The sequence below is a fragment of the Ceratotherium simum genome, chromosome 6, assembly GCF_057802395.1.
Source record: "Ceratotherium simum simum isolate JZ-2026a chromosome 6, ASM5780239v1, whole genome shotgun sequence".
NCBI classification, from domain to species: domain Eukaryota; kingdom Metazoa; phylum Chordata; class Mammalia; order Perissodactyla; family Rhinocerotidae; genus Ceratotherium; species Ceratotherium simum.
The window spans coordinates 80,051,738-80,072,386 of NC_141905.1; the positions used below are offsets into that span (position 1 = coordinate 80,051,738).

The 20,649-nt window shown below is 49.7% G+C and overlaps 2 protein-coding genes across 5 annotated transcripts in view; both read left to right on the plus strand.

Annotated features, from left to right (window-relative positions):
* Positions 1-2,301, plus strand: part of TACC2 (transforming acidic coiled-coil containing protein 2) — a 192,608-nt gene extending 190,307 nt beyond the window's left edge. For all 4 annotated transcript variants that reach the window (XM_087432743.1, XM_087432742.1, XM_004428143.3 and 1 more), the window contains one exon: positions 1,755-2,301. In XM_087432743.1, coding sequence (XP_087288869.1) covers positions 1,755-1,820 — 66 coding nt within the window. In that variant the 3' untranslated portion in view covers positions 1,821-2,301. The remainder of the gene's footprint in view (positions 1-1,754) is intronic.
* Positions 2,302-11,198: 8,897 nt separating this feature from the next.
* The window catches only part of BTBD16 (BTB domain containing 16), a 45,292-nt gene continuing 35,841 nt past the window's right edge, over positions 11,199-20,649 (plus strand). The window contains exons 1-4 of the mRNA XM_087432983.1: positions 11,199-11,216; positions 12,806-12,954; positions 16,941-17,014; positions 18,919-19,062. Coding sequence (XP_087289109.1) covers positions 11,199-11,216; positions 12,806-12,954; positions 16,941-17,014; positions 18,919-19,062 — 385 coding nt within the window. The remainder of the gene's footprint in view (positions 11,217-12,805; positions 12,955-16,940; positions 17,015-18,918; positions 19,063-20,649) is intronic.

The following is a 20,649-nucleotide window of genomic DNA, read 5'->3' on the forward strand; positions in this document are numbered from 1 at the left end:
TTGGATTGCACAGTTTGGGATAACAGAAAAGATACAAATGTATCTGTAAACATAATTTTATCTTAAACTAAAACTCAGGAGGAATGAATTAATCACATGGGTTCTTCCCTAAAGGACTTTGAGTGATACAGAGGGGGCAGTCTCTGTTTTAAAGAGATTCATTTCGCCCAGTCAGGACTTGTAAAGTGAGCTGAGACTTGTGCCCAGTGAGCTGAGCTCCGTGATGGGTTGGTTTGCTGGGCGGTGGGTGCTAGGATAGAGCTTGAGAACCTCCGGGAATCCATAGCTGGTGGGCCTGCTAGTGCCTCTCGGCCATCTGTTGCTGAACATTGTTTAATAAGTAAAATAGCAAAGCCGTACGGGAGCCAGGCCAGCCTGAATTTGCGTTCCAGGCTTGCCACGTCTGACTGGCTGAGTGACCTTCAATTAAGCACAGCGCTTAACCTCTCTGAGCCTATGTTTCCTCACTGAAAAGTGGAGTTAATAGTGGTTTCCATTCAGGGACTGTCGTGAGAACTGAGGGAGACCACAGTGCCCGGGGTGTAGTTAGCGTGGTGACCGGCTCATGGTAAGGGCTCCAATAAGGTGAAAAATCACCCTTAGCAGCCCCAGTAGTGGTAGTAATAGTAATTTCAGGATTCGTGGTTAGTGCTGCATCTCATGCAGAGCCCCGTCTTCCTCAGAGCTGAGCCTCTCAGAGCAGTAAACTCTAGAGGGGAGGTAGCGAGGTGATGTTCCCGGTGGGGACTGGCGGCAGGACTGCAGTGGGGACTGAATTTCTCCTCCACTGAGGAGGCCCCCTCTTCCCAAGCCCTGGCACAGTGATGAGCAGCACCAGGAGCCTGGTAGACACAGGACTCGTGGCTCTAGGCTGCGACACGTCTCAGGAAGTTGTGAGGTTTCCAAGGACGGGCCTCAGGACAGCCTCAGGGGACAAGCTTGTGGTTAAGACTCACCTTCCATGGGACCTTGAGGAAAAGCTGGCTGCACACGTTCCCGTGATACCGGAAAGATCTAGCCCCTCGGGAAGGGCCGTTCGAGATCGGCTGTCGAGGGGGATCAGCATCAGGCTCGCAGTCGTCCCGCTAGATGCCCACTCTTAGAGGACGGACAGTGCTGTGGGATCATCGGTGGGAGACGATAACGTGGTTGGTTCCCCTGTCAGGGCTTCAGAGGACGTGCAGGGCGTGGGGAGGAACCCCCGAAGCCGGCTTGCATCTGCCCCCCACACGGCCCCTTGGATCTGCAGCACTGCCTCCTGTGGCGTCCCCTGAATAAGACCAGCGATCCCCATTCAAGTAGAATTGCTTAACCCCTCCTGGTGGCATTTCTCACAAAAGGCACCAGAGCTCACTCCAGACCATCCTTTGTGTCCACGTCCTTCAGAGGTGAATAATGGGAAGAGAACCAACGCTAATTAAGCCTTTACGGTGCGCTGGTCCCTGTGCTAGGGAAATTTATGTTTCGTAAGTCATTTAATTCTCAGAGACAGATGTTATTGTACACATTTTAGAGAGAAGGAAATCAAGGCTCAGAGAGGTTATGTAACTTGCCCAAGGTCATGCAGCTAGAGCTGGGACATGTACTTAGATTGCTTGGCTCCAAGTCATTTCTCTCGCTGCTTTAGATAATTGCGGAGGGACTAAGAGGCCTGGAGGACCCCATGCCCCTGCAAGGCCCAATGACCATTCAGATTGGCTTGACCTCAAACAACTAAGAGATCTCAGCAACCTCTTTTTTGTCTTCACTTTCAGAATAAAGAGATAGAAGAACTCACCAAGATTTGTGATGAACTGATTGCCAAAATGGGGAAAAGCTAACTTTGAACCAAATGTTTGGCCTTGACCGTTGCGTGCAATATGACCGTCGGCACACTGCTGTCCCTCCAGTTACGCGGACAGGTTCTGTTTTCACTTTTCGTATGCACTACTGTATTCCCTTTCTAAATAAAGTTGATTTGGTTGTATGCCGTACTAAGAGACTATCAGAATTTCTTGCTATTGGTTTGCATTTTCCTAGTATAATTCATAGCAAGTTGACCTCAGAGTTCCTGTATCAGGGAGATTGTCTGATTCTCTAATAAATAAAAGACACACCGCTGACCGTGGCCTTGCCCTTGTACATGAGTTCCCAGGGTGAGCGGCTTTTGAATTTCATATAAACATGTACAGCTTGCACAGGGACTCTTGCCTTAAGGAGTGTAAACTTGATCTGCATTTGCTGATTTGTTTTAAAAGAAAAGAAAATGCATGTTTCAAATAAAATTCTCTATTGTAAATAAATTTTTTTCTTTGGATCTTGGCAATAAGTGTGGCTGTGGTTTATTTTCTGGGAAGGGTTGAGTGGTTTCTCGCCTTTGTTAAGTCATATCAGATCTGGCCTTTCTCTCGTCTCTGTCTGGGTTCATTTCTTTGCCCACAGATTTAACTAACATTTCCTTCGTTGATGTGGCTGTGTTTTTAAGATGAAGCTAATGAGAAATATTGACTTACTACTTACATGATTGAGTGTATTGAATTAGCTTAGATTTTGTTTTTACAAAGTCTCTTTGACTTTAGGGGGCAAAATTCATTTCCCTTTATTGGCTTGAGGAAGTAGCAGGCTTCAGTCTTCCAGTCCATTCCATTAGTGTGTTCAGATCGACCCTGAAACATTGCCCATTCCCCTCTAAAGGATTAGTAAAGTGTGGGCAGTTACCTGTGGGAGACAGGTAATTAGGCCAATCTGGAGATTAAACCGGAGATGTGCCCGCTGTTAAATTCCTTAAGTGCTCCTGACTTTCCCAGGGACCCCAGGTTGAGGGGTGGGTGTGAGTGGGGAGGAGGGGATAGGAAGGTGTTTTCGTTTCCTAGGACGGCGGTAACAAATCACCACAAACTTAGCAGCTTAAAACAATGGAAATTTACTCTCCCACAGTTCTGGAGGCCAGAAGTCCAAAATCAAAGTGTTGGCAGGGTTTGTTCCCTCTGGAGGCTCTGAGGGAGAATCGTTCCATGCCTCTCTCCCGGATTCTGGCCATCACCGGCAATCCCTGGTGTTCCTTGGCTTGTAGCTGTGTCACTCCAATCTCTGCCTCTGTCTTCACGTGGCCTTCTCTCTGTGTCTCAAATCTCCCTCTCTTGTCTCTAATAAGGAGACCACTCATTGGATTTAGGGCCTAACCTAAATCCAGGATGATTTCATCTCAAGATTCTCAATTACATCTGCAAAGACCCTATTTCCAAATAAGGTCACATTCACAGGTAGCAGTGGTTAGGATTTGGATGTTTCTTCTGGGGGGACACGTGTGTGCGAGTGGGATGTGTGGTGTGGGATATAAGCTTGGAAAGCAGACCCAAGCCCCTGATGGCCCTCGGCTTGAATACCCCTCTGCCTGCCCAGGCCTAGCGGCTATGGGCTGCTCCCCTCATGTAGGGCCACCCCGATACCTAACAGGAAAGGCCTAGGCAGCCTCAGCTGTGGGGGACTGGGAGGGGTGTGGGAAGGTCTCTCCTGTAACTCTCACAAGATGGATGAAGCTCAGCTGTACCAGGCAGCACACGGAGAGAAAGACGCAGCTGCCTTTCTAGGAGAGAATCCCGGGCTCTGGTCACACTGTCACCCTCACCTGACACGGAGGCTAAGCCAGGGCAGGGGTCTGCCTCCTCCCGCTGCCCAGCAACCTCTGCTTGGTCCAGCCTCCCAGTTACACCTCCTCAGGGCTCATCCGCAGCCCCTTCACCCAGATACTCACTCGTCCAGACCAAACCCCCTCCTCGACCCTCACCCCAGATTCTGACCTCAGCTAAGTTCTCAGAACGGCCAAGCTCCTATCTCTTGAAAGCTTTTATTTTTCCTATTACTCAAGTAAAATATTTCCGTTGCTAAAAATCTAGAAATGCAGGTAAGAAAAAAAAAACCCATTATCCCCAAACCAAGAAATGGTAACTGTCAACGTTTTTAAGTTTATTTTTCTATACTTTTTTCTCACTGTAAGAAATATTTGTTCATTATCTTTATAAAAGCGGGATTATTTGGAGTTATGCAGAGCCACCCTGGCACAGCCGTCTGCAGTGCCCTGCATACCATTTTGTAAACTTTTTTTCAACCTAATACTGTAGTGTGGCCATCATATTATGGTAAGCTTTTATGTCAATAAATATGTCTCCTTGTCATCATTTCGAATGACTGCCTGTGTTCCATGGTACCAAAATGTATTTAACTCACCGCCCGCCAATCAACATTTATATTGGGTCTAATGTTTTGCTGTCATTATACACACACACTGTAATGTTTCCTCATGCATATATACTGATGAATGTGAGTCCTTCCTTAGGCTAAATTCCTAAAGTGGGTAACCTGGGTGAATTTTGTCACCTTACTCCAGCCAAAGGCCATGAGGAGCACACCTGTGGTTCAACAGGTTGGGTTTATTGCTCATTGCAGTGAGGGAGGACACCCACCAGGGGGAGCTGTGGGGCATCTCGGTAAGTGGGTCTTAGGAAGCTTGTAGCATAGGGTTTGGACTTGGGTCCAGTGGTTGTGGGAAGACTTAAGGAAGCAGGGCTTGGCTCTGTATTGGATGCTGTCAGGGCAGAGACAATTCTCAGGTTGGTATCTCAATAAATCTTATCTAGTTGGAGAAAAAACTAGACTAAGGTAAATCTGTAATTAGTAAAGAAGCAATAGTCATACATTAGCCAGGATAGAGGGATATTTGGTCCTTTTTGTGGTTTGGATAATGTTCACGTTCTGTGTTCAGACATGCTTACGGAGTGGTCTTGTTTTCTTCTTGATCCGTCACAGCGTGGCCAGTCGGACACTGCCGTTTTGTGAAGTAGTTTATGTTTAATAGGGAACAGCAGGACCTGGTGGCGAGTGCCGGGCCAGCTCTCCAGTGACACTGGCTGCTTTTCTCCTTCTCAAAGGCTATACACATTTTTAAAGTTTGGGAAGCCCATTGCCGAATAGCCTTCCACTAAAGTTGTACTAAAATATAACACACACCTCCCCCAGACACACTCAACACACACACACACTCAGTATATAATCTTTGGGGCATAGGATCTGGCTCCTTGGCTACTCTCACCGTCTGCCCGTCAACCCAGCCTAGCTGGGGAAGCACTGGCCCCAGTCTTGGCCTCAGGGCCACCTGCTCCTTGGCTACCTCACTATACCTACCCACAGGCCACTGTGGGGGTGCCCAGCATCCAGGATCCCATGGGTTGAGATCAGCCCCTTTTTCTCCTACACCCACTTTGTATAATGCCACATATGCTCACAAACATTCATCTGTATCATGACTGCCGAGGACTATTAAGTTATTTTGCTCTGCTGAGTGAGTGGAAAGAGCGCAAGAAGCCAGCATCTGACCCGCCATGCAGAGCTCTCCCCAGCAGCCGGCGGTGTAACCTTCGGGATTCTCAGCATCTCTTAGAACTTCAGTTTGTCACGTCAGTTAGAATCTTGAGCTTCTAACATCATTTTTTTTTTTTTCCAGCTCAGCATTTCGTTGGGCTCTCAAGTTGAAGGTGGCTTTGTTGAGATACTAAGATTACCTTGTGAGGATGGAGTGGGCCGGGGTGGGGGGGCGGAAATAGAAAAGAGGGAGGTGGTTACTGATGACCTGGGGAGGGGGCCCTGGGGAGCTGCTTTTTCTGTCTTAGTTTGGTGTGAGATCTGAGGGACTGAGGCCATGGCAGGGAGCACCCCTTCGAGGACACCCTGTTCCAGGCCCCTGACTCCAGGAGAGAGGAGCAGTCAGTTCTCTGTGTGGGACAGGTGGAGCAGGTGACAGGGCCAGAGTGGGGGCTGCCTGGCATGGCCCTGATAGGATGCTGAGGTTTCTTAGCAAAGCATCTCTGCTTTCCAGGACATTCCATTACACTTGAAAGATTGAAGAAGGCAGGATGGGTGTTCTGATGGGGGCAGGGTGGAGGTGTGCTCACGCACAGGGCTTGTTTGCAGGAGGACGGGTATTTATTTACATGTGAGCTCTCATAAGGGCTCCCTCGAGGTTAGCGCCCTCTAGCTCATTTTAGCCTTGAAACAACCTGGTGAATAGAAACTATTTTTATTTCCATTTAACAAGAAGGAAATGGAGGCTCAGAGAGGTTAAAAACCTGGGGACTTGACTTAGTCACTCAGGTGATCCCAGGTCTGGTGACTGCAATGCCCAGGTCCTTTGCATTCCCCAGGCTAACAGATTGCTTTATAAGGAGCGCTGAGCAGAAAGTGGTGGAGGGAGAAGGCACAGGGGAGGGAATGCACCCCAGTGCCTGCAGCGTCGTTACATCCATTCTTAGTCTGATTGGTGGCCCTGCCTTGAGTCTGGGCTGGCTCCCCTGTTGTTTTTATGGACTATAAAAAACCTGCTCCCTGTTCAGTGGACGGACCGGCAGTGGGTGTGCTTTGTTAGGTTGATGCAAGTGAGTGATCTTTGCATGTGTCCCTTGGAGTCAGTGGACCCAGGGTACCTCCCCAGGCCGGTGGCACCCGGCGGCTGGGCTCCTGAGTTCCCTGGGCTGGAATAGCAATGACAGAATCTGGAGAATTCACATGTCTGTCTTTTGGGTTTTTTAGGAGCTGGGGAACGCAATTTGGAGATCCAAAGGGGTAGGACTAGACAAAACCCGAACTCCTCGGCCCCGCCAAGCCCTGGGAGATCTGGCCCCTGCACACTTCCAGCCTCCCCTCCTCCAGTCCTGCCCTGCGGTACAATCAGCCTGCATGGTCATTCCTTCAGTGGGTGCTGACCTCTCCAGCCTGGCACGTGCTGTGCCCTCTACCTGGGACACTCACCCTGCACATCATCTTGTCTCTTAGCTAATTCCTACTCCCTTAGGGCTCATCCTTGATATCACTTCTTCCAAGGACCCCCAGGCCTGGGTCAGTGTTTCAAAATATGGGTTTTATTAATATTCAGGTATGATGAAGCCAACAGATCAGGAGACAATTGCCATTAAAAAGATATTTTGTTACAGTTCCCAAGAGGAGGGGGCAGGCCATACCACACAGGGCCACAGGGGCATGCACCAGTGTCGGGCAGGAGGCAGAGGGAGCCTTTATTGTGGTTTCTGCAGGAAGGAACAGGTGAGGCAGGGTGAGCAGGCTTAGGGTTGGCTAGTTGGAATCGTTTCAGCAGGTTCTGGGGCATAGGAGCTCTAATTGTCTGGTACCTGGCTCTGGGGTGATTAGGGTAGGGGACGGTGGTCCTGAGCGTGAAAGCCCGGTAAAGGAGGTGGTTGGAATGTGGGCTGCAGATCAGTGGGTTTGCACATGGAAGTTTCCCTTGTAGACGAATCCTTTACTGTCTCTTGGAATTGGCTAGCCCTGAGAGGGACGCTGCCACTAGGGTCAGCAAAGTGCCAAGATGTCGAAGCATCAGAATAAAAAGACATGCTTAAATCCGTCGGTTGCCCCTCCTCTGAGTCCCCGCGGCTCGCTGAGCGTGACCCTTGACTCGTCCATCACCCCTGGACATCATGAGCCTCGAGGGCAGACTTTAAACCTCCAAAAGCAAGGTGCCCAGCACAAAAGATGATTTTTAAGGGCAGCTCACAAATGACTTTTTAAAAACAGTTATGTAGTTAATTTAATGTATATTAGAAATAAACCAGCTTACCAAATGTGTTAATTATCGATAAAATAAATTTACTTTAAAAAGACTGTAGGTAACAAAAAAATTGTAAGTAAAAAGGTAAGCCCATTCTTAAAGAAAAATGTTAAGTAAAATTCCCGGTGCTATGAGGATGTGAAACTGCAGAGGTGGCATCCGTCCTTCACCTTGACCCCATTTCATCCCCAACACCCAGCACAAACTTGACACTCAAACGTTGCTTAACCGAGTGAGGGAAGCAAGCCCCGGCTGGCGGTTGTCATCACGGCCTCCCAGCCCTGGCTGCACCAACCCAGAAGTCTTGGAATAATGGGATCAGCAGTGGGAGGAGCTGAGGAGTTGGTTTGTCTGAGATTGTTTTTACAGAGGAGAAAACCGAAGCCCAGAGTCAGAGAACTTTCCTGGGGTCACACAGCAAGTTAGTGGCAGTGTCCAGTGCTCCTTTCTTATCACTGAGACCACGCCCCTTGCCATATAGGACTCAGCTCAAGGGCAGGACCACCCTTTGCTTCTCCTTGGTGGAAGCCCTGCCTGTCTTCTGACTTGCGCACTGCCTCAGCCAGAGGCTGATCCACAGGCAGTGCCCACCCCCGCCAACCCCTCGCCCAGCAGTGGCCTAGACTCCGGTGCATGGCAGCCCCCACACCTTAGGAGCCAGCTGATCCTGATTTCAGTACCCACAGGGGCCTCCCACTGCACACACAGTGTCCTGAGCCCTGGTCTTTAGAGCCAGCACTCAGCCTCTGAGGCCTAGACACTCCACATTGCCAGGCCCCAGGGGCTCCGGGTCTGTGCTTTCCACCAAGGGAGGGTAAGGATGTGCCCAGGGTGATAGAGCCGCTCAGTGCCAGAACAAGAGTTGAAATTGGGTCTTTCAGTGAACCACACCGCCTCCCCTATGGGGGACTGGTGGGCGTCACTGAAATGGGCAGTCTAGGAAGCTAGTGAGCTCTTTGTCTACTGAGCTCTTCTCTTCAAGAAGAAGATGGACATCCACTGGAATCCCCCGTAACTGGCACAGGAGATTTGGGTACAAGGTGGTCCTAACTGAGAGCTGTGCTCAATGAGGTTTGGTGTCTGAGCCACCGAAGGCCTTTGTTCTTGGGATTTCTGACTTGTCTGGGCCCTGGGGCTGGGTTACTGCACATCCCAGCACACTGGGCACCTCCAGGAAGGGTTCTTGAGGGAAACGTGCTGGGGGCCATTGCCATTTATTTGTACTTGTTGTCTCTGACTTTGGCTCAGCTCCCAAGAGCTCTGTGGGGGGTGTTCATAGGGCTTTGGGTGGGCTGAAGGCCCTGGATCCCTGGGCTCAGACCCTGTAGGGAGTGATGGAGCCAGCCAAGGCCAGGGGTCCTGCTTAGGGACACTGGGGAGTGTGGCATCTTGGGGCTCTTCCCTAGAGTAGCCTCTAGAGAGCACCCAAGGGCCTGCTCTCAGCTGTGCCCCAGAAGTGGTACCTGAGGGCATCCTGGGCTGGCAGTAATGACCACGACTCACACAGAAGCAGATACACACACACACACACACACACACACACACACAGTGCTCATCCATGTGCAAAGGCAGAGCAGTGGGTAGGGCCTGGTACATCCAATTATCCAAGTGGAGAGACACTTGTGGAGCACTTCCTGAGGGCTGAGTTTGGTTGGTGGGCTCTGGGGGGACGCAGGGATGGGTAAGCTGCCACAGGACACTCCACACTAACCAACTACTCTGCAAGGCAGACTGTGGGTGTCTGGAGAGGTAGAGTCGCAGATCTGAGGGTGAGGGGGGAGGGACTTCAGAGGTGCCTCCATTTATGGGATGTTTTATAGTTTCCAGAACACCATTACAGGTAGGCAGAGCAGCTCCCTTCCTGTTTTACTTTGTAGGGTACATGACTCAGGAGAGGCTGTGCATGGAGGCCCTCAAGGAAGCCCGTTGTCAGATCTTAGGAGCTGCGCTGACTCCAGGCTCCTGTGACTGTAGCTGGGATTTCTATGAGCCCGAGGGTGGAGGTCCAGGACTTCAATGGACCAAGTTTCCTGCATGAGACAGATGTGGCCCCCACCTCCCGCCTCCTAGTTCAGGACGTGGGCTTCATAGACCAAGTCGCTGAGGACACTGCAAGATGCCACCCTGGCCCCTGGAGTGAAGACACTTGGCCTTGTCCCCAGCTTTTAGTCAGCTCTTAGTTCCAAAGAGAGCAGATCAAAAATCATCCACCAACAAAATAAATCATCAGGCATAGCTTTTTTTTTTTTTTTTTGATGAGGAAGACTGGCCCTGGGCTAACATCTGTGCTCATCTTCCTCTACTTTATACGGGATGCTGCCACAGCATGGCTTGACAAGTGGTGTGTCAGTGCGCGCCCGGGATCCAAACGGGCCACCCCCGAGCCGAGCTGGGGGAGCAGAACTCGCGCACTTAACCGCTAGGCCACTGGGCCGGCCCCGGGCGTACCTTTTAATAATGTAAAACCCTGCAGTTTTTATTTGAATATTTTTGTCAAAACATTTCTGGACACTAAAGCTAGAAATAGGGGACCCCAGAATGCCAAAGCTGGGACGGATCTGGGAACCTTCTACGCCGATATTATTTTACGGATGAGGTCTGAGGCTTGGGGGGTTGATTCTCACTGAGGCCCTTTTAGAGAATCTTCTGGGTTACCCCAGATGCTATTAGGACACATGGCACTGGGCGGAAACAGGAATGACACCACGCCCCTAAGGAGGGAGCCGCGGAGGAAGTACGTGGCACCCGGGTCGGCCATTCCTCTTGCAGCCCCTCAGTGAGAGCCTCCCCCATAGCCCCCAGCTCCTGAAACTCACCTGGAACAGGAAGTGCTCGGAACCTTCCCTGATGTTGCCATGGCGCCCACAACCACCCAAGGAAACCAAAGGGGAGCTCCCCTGCCAAGGCACCTTGGCAAGTAAGAAGAAAAGGGTGAACCCTGAATGTCATGAGCGCTCTCAGGATTCAGCCTCAGGAGATAAACAGCCCCCAGCGATCCTGTATTTCAGAGACCAACGCAATGGGAGTGCCTCCATTCCAGAAGCTTCCCCTGTAAACGCACCCGTGCTGAGCGAGGGGGCTTCAGAGCAGTAAGTGTGGCTGGTCCTTTTCATCCACTTGAGGGTCAAAGAAGGCATCCTGAGTGACCAGCCCTGCTTGGACATGGTACGGAGGGGCTTCAGGGGTTACAGGCTTGGGGGCAGGAGGGGTCTGGGAGCCGAGGGACCGTCCCAAGTAACAAATCATATGGTCAGCCACTTAGAGCCCTCCTTTGGTTCCCATCCCTTGGTAAGGGGTGAAGAATTGTGGGTTAGCTCCTCTTTTGCTTTATCTGAGCCACTTTTCCAGCACAATAGCAGAGAATTGTCAGTCCACTAATGTGCTTTAAAAAAATTAGCTATTCTCTTGATTTGATAAATAACCTACACTCGAGGCTTACTCATTCTTACTTTTGTGGCAAACTTTAGATTCTTTAGGCCAATCTCCTCCATAATATTTTGAAGAGACCTTTTGGAAATTTTTTGAAAATTTAATCTTTACCTCTTTTGTCTTCCAGGTGCTTCTTCCCCCATCTCCCCGTCCGGTGTAATCGCCACTGTCATTCATGAAAATGCTGCATCCGGTAAGTAGGTCAGCTTCACCAGGGGGCAGGCGGTGGTGGAGCAGAAGTGCCTGGTTGCGGAGGTATCACCGGGTTTCCGCAAGGGGTGGGTCTTGCACCGCTGCGGACTCCAGCTTTATTGCTGAGTCTGCTGGGAAGAGCATGTTCAGAGTCTTGCTGTCTGAGCCAACCATTGTTCTCGTCTCACACTGCAGCACGACCGCGTCTAGATTCAGCTTCCAGTTTTCAATCACCCACCGTTTTCCAGGCACTATACTAAAACATAGTTCCCAAACTTTATTTTATTTTATAATTTTAACATCGCCACCATCACCATCACCATCATCATCCTCATCCTTATCCTCATTGTCATCGTTCCCATTTTACCTATGAGAACCAAGATGCTCAAAATGTCAAATGACTCACCCAAGGTCACACATCTAGTTTGTGGCAATAACAAGATTTGAACTCTGATCCTCCATTCCATGGCCCCCATCTCCCCACCACCCTGCTGGTCTTGGCGTGGCTTAGGATCAAAGGCACTCATTCCTATGGGTCCCTCATAGTGCCTTTTTCCTGGCCAGGTTTCCTTAAGCCGTCACATTTGAGGTTTATATCCATGCTGGGTATTCTCCTGCTTCCTTAAGGAAATTGCTGGAGCCCTGGGGTCTCAAGAAAATGTCTAAGTCAGAGTCTCTGCCCAATGACCCGGCTATTCCTCTCCTGGGTTTATAGCCAAAAGAATTGAAAACAGGTGTTCAAACAGAAACTCGTACATGAATGTTCACAGCAGCTTAATTCACAGTAGCCAAAAGGTGGAAACAAACCAAGTGTCCATCAGCTGATGAATGGATAAACAAAATGTGGTGCCTCCATATGATGGAATATGATTCAGCCGTAAAAAGGAATGAAATTCTAATACATGCCACATAAAACGTTACGCTGAGTGAAAGACAGCAGACCTGAAAGCCCACATATTATATGATTCAATTTATATAAAATATCCAGAATAGGCAAATCCATAGAGGCGGAAAGCAGATTAACGGTTGCCAGGAGCTGGGAGAGGAGGAAATTGGGAGTGATGGTTTAATGGGTACAAGGTTTTCTTTTGGGATAATGAAAATGTTTTGAATTAGATAGTGCTGATGGTTCTACAACATTGTAAATGTACTAAATTGTACACTGAAATGGTAAATTTTATGTTTTGTATATTTTACCACAAAAGAAAAAAAAACAGTCGCTGGCCAAGGTCTCCTCAGTTTGGTCTCTCTCTGAATCACATGTTAGGATAAGCTCTTCAAGAACAGTTTCCTGAAGCATAATCCTACCTCGCTGTGGGTTCTTCAGAGCTACCTGCAAAGAAACAATCTTTCTCTCCAACCCTTCGCCTCCAAATACTTTGTAGTCTGAAATCCTCAGTCTACTGAATACAATATATTGGGAAGCTTTGAGAAGAATGCTCCTGAGAAACATTGGCCATGCTTGAAAATTAACCAGCATTTTAAAATATATCTTGATTTTCTTTCTGCTATACAATTTGGGAAACCTGGCGTTTATGTGAGGTTAAAAAACAAACAAACACTTTCTCTCTTTCTTCATTTCCCCCGCAGAACAGAGCTCGGCTGGAACGCCGGATAGTTGGCTCAACCAACCGGTGGCGTCTCCCCAGAGAGCCTTTCTCTGGGGACCTGCTGGCACTCTCCCAGGAGTGCAAGGCTTTGAGCATAGACTTTGATGAGGCGCTGAAGAACCCACCCAGGTAGGGAGAGCACAGTCCCGTGGTCGGGAAAGGCCCCTTGGGGTGAACCACATTTCTGGGCAATGCCCTGTGATTGGGCCACTCTGGTTGGGCAGATGGGCTGTCACCAGGCACGTTTGTGAGGAAGGCTGCATTTGGGACCATCCCCTAGGGATGCACGGGGTCAATGTGTCTACTTCCTCTGAGAATGTCTGTGGGGGGTGATAAACGTGCAGAGATAGATTGACAGGGATTTTTTTCTAGATTTTCCTTTGCAGTGGGAATTTTGGATGCTAACAGGATTCTGTTATAAGTTTATCAACTGATTGGTTAACAAACAAAACTTAGCTAGTCCTGGCTTAGAGTCTGAACCCTTCTTATGAATGCCCATTTCCACCCAGTCGATTGGCTTCCTAGTTATGAGAAGCTGGCTCCCCCCTCCCTCCCAGAGTATTCTGAGCAGCAGACTTAGAGCATCACTTCTTCATGTTATGAGTCATTTCTTGCCTCTCCTGAGGACACAGAGATGGACCCTATTGCAGAAGGAACACCTCACTGCCCTGGTGCTTTGCACCTGGCTGATACCACTGCCCTCCCTGGGCCGGCAGCATCTGTCTTGTGAGCGCACAGTCAAGTCTTCCTGAGCACGGGCTGTACCCCTGGGCAGCCCCCAGCACAGAGCTCCTTGCTCCCTGTTTGCTGAGCGAGTAGCCCAATCTTCCCTTTCTAGACCCCATGGCCAGCCCTGCTCCATTGCCCCCCTCCACCTCACAGGTGACTATATTATGCACATTTGAATAAACCAAAACCCATCTGGATTTGGTGTCTAAATCCTCTGATAGCTCCAGCTTAGAAAAATTGAGTGTTGTGCGTTGCTACTTTTGACATTGGCTATTCATACCCTTAAACAATCTTGAATTTATTTTATATTTTGTTTGGTTAGAGCCCTGAGAAAGTCTTAGAGTTTTTGCCAAAGCTTGTTGTGTTCCTTAGTGCCAGGGCCAGGCCGGGCAAGAGGTGTGGGAGCTGGGCCTGGGGATACAGGCAAACTCATACACAAAACTGATACGGGAGGCTGGGCAGCAGGGGCAGAGGTCTCCAGGAGTTGGTTTGTGGAATCTCCGAGTTAAGCTGGGAGTGGTAGCCTGAGGGTGGAGCACAGAAGCCTGAGGACAATGGCAGTTGGTGCCAGGCTTTAGGACTATTAAAAGGAGTCTATCGGACAGCGTCGGAATTCCTTCTCCATTTACTAGCTCTGTGAACTTTAACCAGTGGCTTAACCTCTCTGAGCCTCAGTTTCCTCATCTGTGAAATGGAAATAATAACACCTCCCTTGAAGAGTTATCTTGAGGATTAAATTAGACAATACAGTGAAAATGCTTAGCACTGTTTCTAGCAAATAGGAGATGCCGAATATACGGAGCAATTATCTTTATAGCCTGAGCAGCACTTTTAGTTATTGATCCTGGTGATCTCATTTTGGGGTGTGTCAGCCCTGTGCTCTGCCAGCCACCAACCCCATATTTCACTCTGCCTCTTAGCACCTTCTCCAAATCAAAGCACCTTGCCTCCAACACAACACATCTCCCTCTCTCCCTGGTGACGCGGGAACCTGTGGTCCAGAGGCAGGCTGGGGCAAGTAGGCACTCTGGCAGGCTGATCACTCGTGTATCTGGTAGTCAGCTGATCCATGCTCAGCTCGGCTGGGCAGTTTGGCTCTGCTCCACGAGCCTCTCATCCCCTTCCTGAGACCGTGGGCTAACCTGAGCCTGTTTTTATCATGGCGACGGCAGAGGGCAAGAGGGCAAGCCCAGTTGCACAAGTGTTTTTCAAACTTTGAGGCACATCACATCCACTAACATCCCGTTAGCCAAACTCAAAGTCAATGGCAGGAAATCAAATTGGAGTTTTGCAAATATGAAGCCAAAAGCCCTTTGGATGGTTTGCTGCAGGACGTCCATATGTCTGTAAGAAACTTATGGAATTTCTCCCTTTCCCCTCTTGTTTCTCCATCATAGGTCAAGGCGGGGGGGGGAGCGAGCCCCAGCCTAAGAGCATGTTCCCAACTTCCCCACATGCCAGTTCATCACAGGCCATTTAGTCCCAAACAGTAAAGAGGACAACTCACAGGTGCCGTTTATTCCATTAACTTTTCCTAAAATGGTCCTAAAATGAACCCAGCCTTGGAATGTACAGAGCCTGCATGATGAATGGTATATCTTGGCAAGCAGCCATGACACCAGGAGAAAACAATGTGGTTACTTCTGTTGTCTGGCCTCTCCTGGCTCAGCCAATGGCAGTGATGTTTGCAGGCTAGTTGAGCTCGTGGGCATAGCCCCATAGTTTCCAAAGCCCGTTGCTCCATTTTGACATCATGGTCTGAACTCTTGACCTTGGCCAGCAATTCCCGGACGTGTGACCCAAACCGCCAGGGGGATTGAGGCTGGCTTGGGTCAGGTCCACTGCTCCTGTTGGATAAACAACTCAGACTCTCACTGCCTTCCTGAGGCTGAGTCACCTGTAGCCACCCTGTCCACTTGGAAAGGGCAGCATGTGGTCGATATTATTCCGGACACAGGTACCCCCCACCCAAGCCCTCCTCCATGCACCCTGGCCCCCGAGGGCTCCTGGGGTCATTGGAAAACAGCATGGCAAAGGTGACAGTAACTAGATGTGGTCATCAAGTGTCCCTTGGCTGGTTGGCTTTCTTGGGATGACTGTCTTCAAGCTGTGAATGTGTGACTCAAACTTTGTTTCATTTCCTTGCTCAGTGGGATGAATATAGTGTTTATGGAAAAGCATCTTATCTTTGTCATCATTTGATCATTGAACGGATGTTTATCGAGCACTTGCATGATGGCTGTGCTAGGGTTATGGCAGTAAATAATCTGTCTTTGTGGAATGCAGAGCCTAGTGCAGAGGATGCATGAGTAAATGTCGACCACAAGACACTATGGAAGGAGTTCTCATGAGGGTAATCCCAGGGCGGCAGTGGGGAGGGCTGCTCATCCAGCCTCCCCAGAGAATGCAACAACCAAGCTTATCTGGAAGGATGAGTAGGAGCCCATCAAGTGGAAAGGCAGGGAGGAGAGCACTACTGGGCAGAGAGAGCTGTGGGTCCAAGAGAATGGAAGCAAGAGATGGTGGGTCCAGGCTGTTGAGAAGGGCTGGAGCAGGGAGTGTAGAAGGATGAGAAGCAGAGAGAAGCATGAGCTTGTTAGCCATGCTGAGGAGTTTGGGCTTTTCCCCAAGAGCGCTGGGGAGACACTGAAGGATTCTCAGCAGGAGAGAGGCAAAACCAGATTTGCATTTCGTTGGTCCCTCGGGCTGCAGTCCAGAGTGTGCATCAGAAGGGAGCACACTGGAGGCTGGAGACTGGCAGTGACTAGGGGGAGATAATGGTGGCTTGGATGGAGATCATAGCAATAAGGGCAAAGGGAGATGGATGAATTCAAAAGATATTCTGTCAGATCTGGGCAAGTGATCAGATGTGACAACACTCAGTATGCTGGCCTGGGCAACTGGAGGTGCCATTTCCTGGTGGAGCGGCAGTGTTGGGTTCGGGGTAGATTCTGAGTTTAGTTTTCGGGCATAAGACTGGGGCATGCATGCCCCCTAAACAGAGGTATTGATGGGTTAACTTCCCAGGAACTCCCAGAACCCTCTCTTCCTTCTCCAGCAGATATTTATTGAGTACCTGCTACATGCTAGATGTTGTTTTAGACACTCACCAAAAGAGAGATCGTTCAGGCAGCCAGATGTAGCTTCAACTGCCTGCTCAATAAGGCCCACCCACAACCCGAAAACAGGAATTACTGCTTTGAGCCTCCGTCTGAGCTCAGTTTATCAAATCAGCAGACAAAGGTGACCTGAGGAAACTCTCCCAGTGGGTGAGACACCATAAGGTTGATTAATGTACAGGTACACTGCACTGGAATGATACATGTTGCAGTTGGAGAAAAATGTCATATTAACTCCTGGATTTTTTGTTTGTACTTTTCCTTGAGGTTATACATTTCACAACTTCAGAAAATTTTCTCTGAAAATGTGAAGAACAAGGCCATCCCAAGCAGGGAGGCAGGTGAGTTGTCAGAATGGTGCTGACCTCAGGGGTGTCTTGGGGTCTCTATGGAAGGAAGCCAGACCAAAGTCCAGGTCTAATGTAAAATAGGTCCCCGTAAATATTTGTCAAATGCACGATGAATGAAACCAAGCTGGGCAAACACATTTTCATATGCTAACAGCCATGATGAAGATAGATGTGCTGGTGTAAATAAATAGGCTTTGGATTAGAAGTCTAAGCAGAAGCCCCATCAAGCATGGGGCAGCTGTTCTCCATCCCTTTGGGCTCTAACCAGCAATGACTTGGATGTCACATCTACACCTGTCCAAGAGGACTTCTCTGAGGTAGGATCAAGAGCCAGACTAAGTCTGTCCAACTGGGAAAAGGTTCATTGAGCCCCATGAGGAGCTTGGACAGGTCAGCTCCTTAATAGAGCTTTTTCTGGATAAACGCCGCCCCACGGTGTGACTGCCTGAGGTCAGAGCCAGCCTCTTCCAGCTAACTGATTTCTTCTCGCTGTCAACTCTGGTTAACTGGGGCCCTGAGAAGGAGTCTGAGGCCATCTCCTGGCCCGGGAAAATGATTTCTGGGATTGGTTGTGATGACTGCCGTGCATTTGCCATCTGAAAACAGAAGTGTATGTCAGTGAGGGGACACGCTTTATCCATAACTCTGCTCCTGCCTAAAATCACCCTAATGGGGTGGGGATTCTTTCTAACCTGGCACAACCAGACCGCCATCTGAGGCAATTCAAGATTTGAGATGCAGACCCAGGTTCTAAACCCCAGCACCAAACAATATCATAGAATTAGTGAGTAACAATAATAGTAACAAGATAGGAAGCAGGTGCCCAAGTTCACACAGTCAAAATAACGGCTGGCCAAGAAATAAGCAGATGTGGCTAGTGGCCTTCAAGGTCCTGTCTGGCGCTGAGATTCAGGGTTTTAGGGGATCGGCCGTGCACAGCCCCCTTCCCCCAGCTGTGTACTAACACAGAGTCCAGCCTGCAGAGCCCTCTCGCCCACAGCCTCTCATGCCTCCCCTGGCCTGGCATCCTCGGACCCTCCATCTGCCCTCCTGTCAGTCTCTTCTCTTTGTAATCACCTGTGCTATCCACGGGTGAGACTCCCCCGCATAAAGCCCTTTACAGTATTCACATTGTAATCTCACTTCATGCCTCGAGCTGGGCTTTCTGCGGATCCCCATTCCCTCGAGGAAAGAGGCTCACAAGGACTCTGCTCCCCGGTGACGGCTCTTTTACTGTATTGCATTTTGCTATTGCCTTTCAGGTGGGTAATAATTAGACACTAATTGCCCAGTAGTTTTCAACAGGAAACCAGTAGCGACTTTGCTCCCCTTGGGACAGTTGGCAACGTCTGGAGACGTTTTTGGTTGTCACAACTTAGGTGGGTGGGTGCTACTGGCATCCAGTGTGTAGAGGCCAGGGATGCTGCTAAGGACCCTACAATGCACAGGACAGCTCACAGCAGAGAATTATCTGGCCCAACATATCAGCAGTGCTAGGGTTGAGAAACCCTTAGTGGGGAAGGCAAGGTGAGGCCCCCGGGAGTGTCCCAGCCAGCGTCCCTGCCCCATGAAGCCTTCTCCAGTTCCCCAAGTTGAAGGCAGCCCACGTGCCTCTGAAGTCCTGCAGCTGTTGGTCAGTGGCTCTCTTGGATATTCATCACTTTCTATGTTACCTTGTAAGTCTGCCTATCGTATCCCGCTGGGAGCCAGTAAGCACCCTGAGGTCTCCACTGTCATCCTCAGCATTTTATTCCCGAAAGGCCTAGTGCACCGCCTACCCACTCATCTTCTCAATAATGGTGATTGAACAGAAGAGAAGGTGGGAGAAGGAGCTAGTTCATCTTTGGGAAGGGCCGTTGTTGGATCATTTGCTCAGCATCTCTTTCTCTCCTCAGATGTGATTCTTGAATGCCTGGGCTTCAAATGGGAACTCCATCAGCCCCAGATCTTTCAATCCAAGACCCTGACCAAGCTGTACCTGGCGGCCCTGGCCCGGGACACCACCAGCCCCGTGAAGGAACTCGAGAAGCTTCTGCGAGGTACTTTCTCACTGGCACCCAGCGTGAGCACCAAACGCCACGTGGTTTGAGAGACCCCCTCTTGGCGACTGGTTATCTGTTTGGGGCACTCTGGCAGTTAAGGGCGAGGCCCATGGTGTGACCTCATGACGAGATATAACTTCAGTCTCCTCAGCTATAAATGGATACAACGGTTCTTACTGTGTTGTGTTGAAGACTAGAGGAGGTGTGGGTGTAAGTTCTAGAACAATGCCTGGCATGTCGTGAGCACTCAGAAGTGTCAGCTATTTTTCTCATAAAACCTAATCTTGTCCAGCCAGCTGAGACGGAGACTCTACCTACTCCTTGGGAAGAGAGAGTGGGTTGTATTGAGTCTTCTCAGGGGCTCTCTGGAAGGAGATACAGTTCTGCCGCGTGGGGCTTGTTTACCCTAAGTGTGCTGGGTAGAGGTTTACACGTGTACATCGATTTCATTTTTCCTTTCCTTTCCTTTCTCTTTTCTTAACTCCACCTCATTCCAAAAAGTATTTAGGTTGCTTCTTTCTTTTTCTCCTTTTTTAATCCTAATAATCTCCAGTCTCTCCTTATCTGTCCCATAAGCTCCTCTCCAGCAGCCTTGCCAACGTCTTCTTTGGGTAACACACATTGGCATTGGCTCAGGACGACTCATAAGCAGGTGCCATGGAAAAATTCATGGTCTCCAAACCCAGCCAGCATGCCAGTCAAGCTAGGATTACATTTCCAGGATGTGGCACCAAAGCCTTGTTATTCTAGAACCAGACAGGCTGCCGGAGCCCCCAGTCGCTGCCCCACCCTGAGCCTGGAGAGAAGGCCCAGCTGCCAGCCGGAATCTTCCCGGCCATGAAGCCTCTGACTCAGCCCTTCCCGGCTGAGCTGGGAGCCGAGAGCAGCTGCGGCATTCCCACAGAACCGTTAACAGCCTTCGTGCTCACTCACGATCCTTGCTCTTCCTATGCGCTTGTCCAGTGTCATCAAGAGTAGGCCTGAGCTCTTCCTTCCTTGTCCCCCATGCCCAGGTCAGAGCTCTCACTAGGAACCAATGAAAGGCCATGGCGACCCAGACAATGAGACATTGAACAGCAAGAGAATCTGGAAAGGGAAGATGGAGTTATCATTAGTATTATGGTCTTTAATGTGTCTAGAATGGTCTCACTGAGAGGATTTGGCCCTGCTAAGACAGTGCTCTGATCCAAGCCCCTGCTAGAGGCTGGGCCTGACGGGGACGTCGGGGTAGGTGCAGAAATGAAACCCCAGCACCCTGACTGTCACACTTTCCAGAATCTCCCCACAAGCACCACCAACTGCCCCAGGCCGTAGGACTTTTATCTCCACGATTTTCAGTGGGTACAGCCCTTCATGTGCCTTCAAAGCAGAACATGTCTCACAATGATAGTTTGTACACGCATGTCACGATTATTGCTCTTGTGTTCTTGAAAACACCTGTGTTGTGGTCCTGGTGTTAGCAGCAGAGAAAGTTCTGACCAAGCTCTGGAGTGGCGGGCTCTGCGGAGACGTAGCCCCCTGTTGGCCACACAAGCCTGTCCCAGCTGCTCATTGTCTCTCCACCAAGAGTCGAGGATCAGCTGT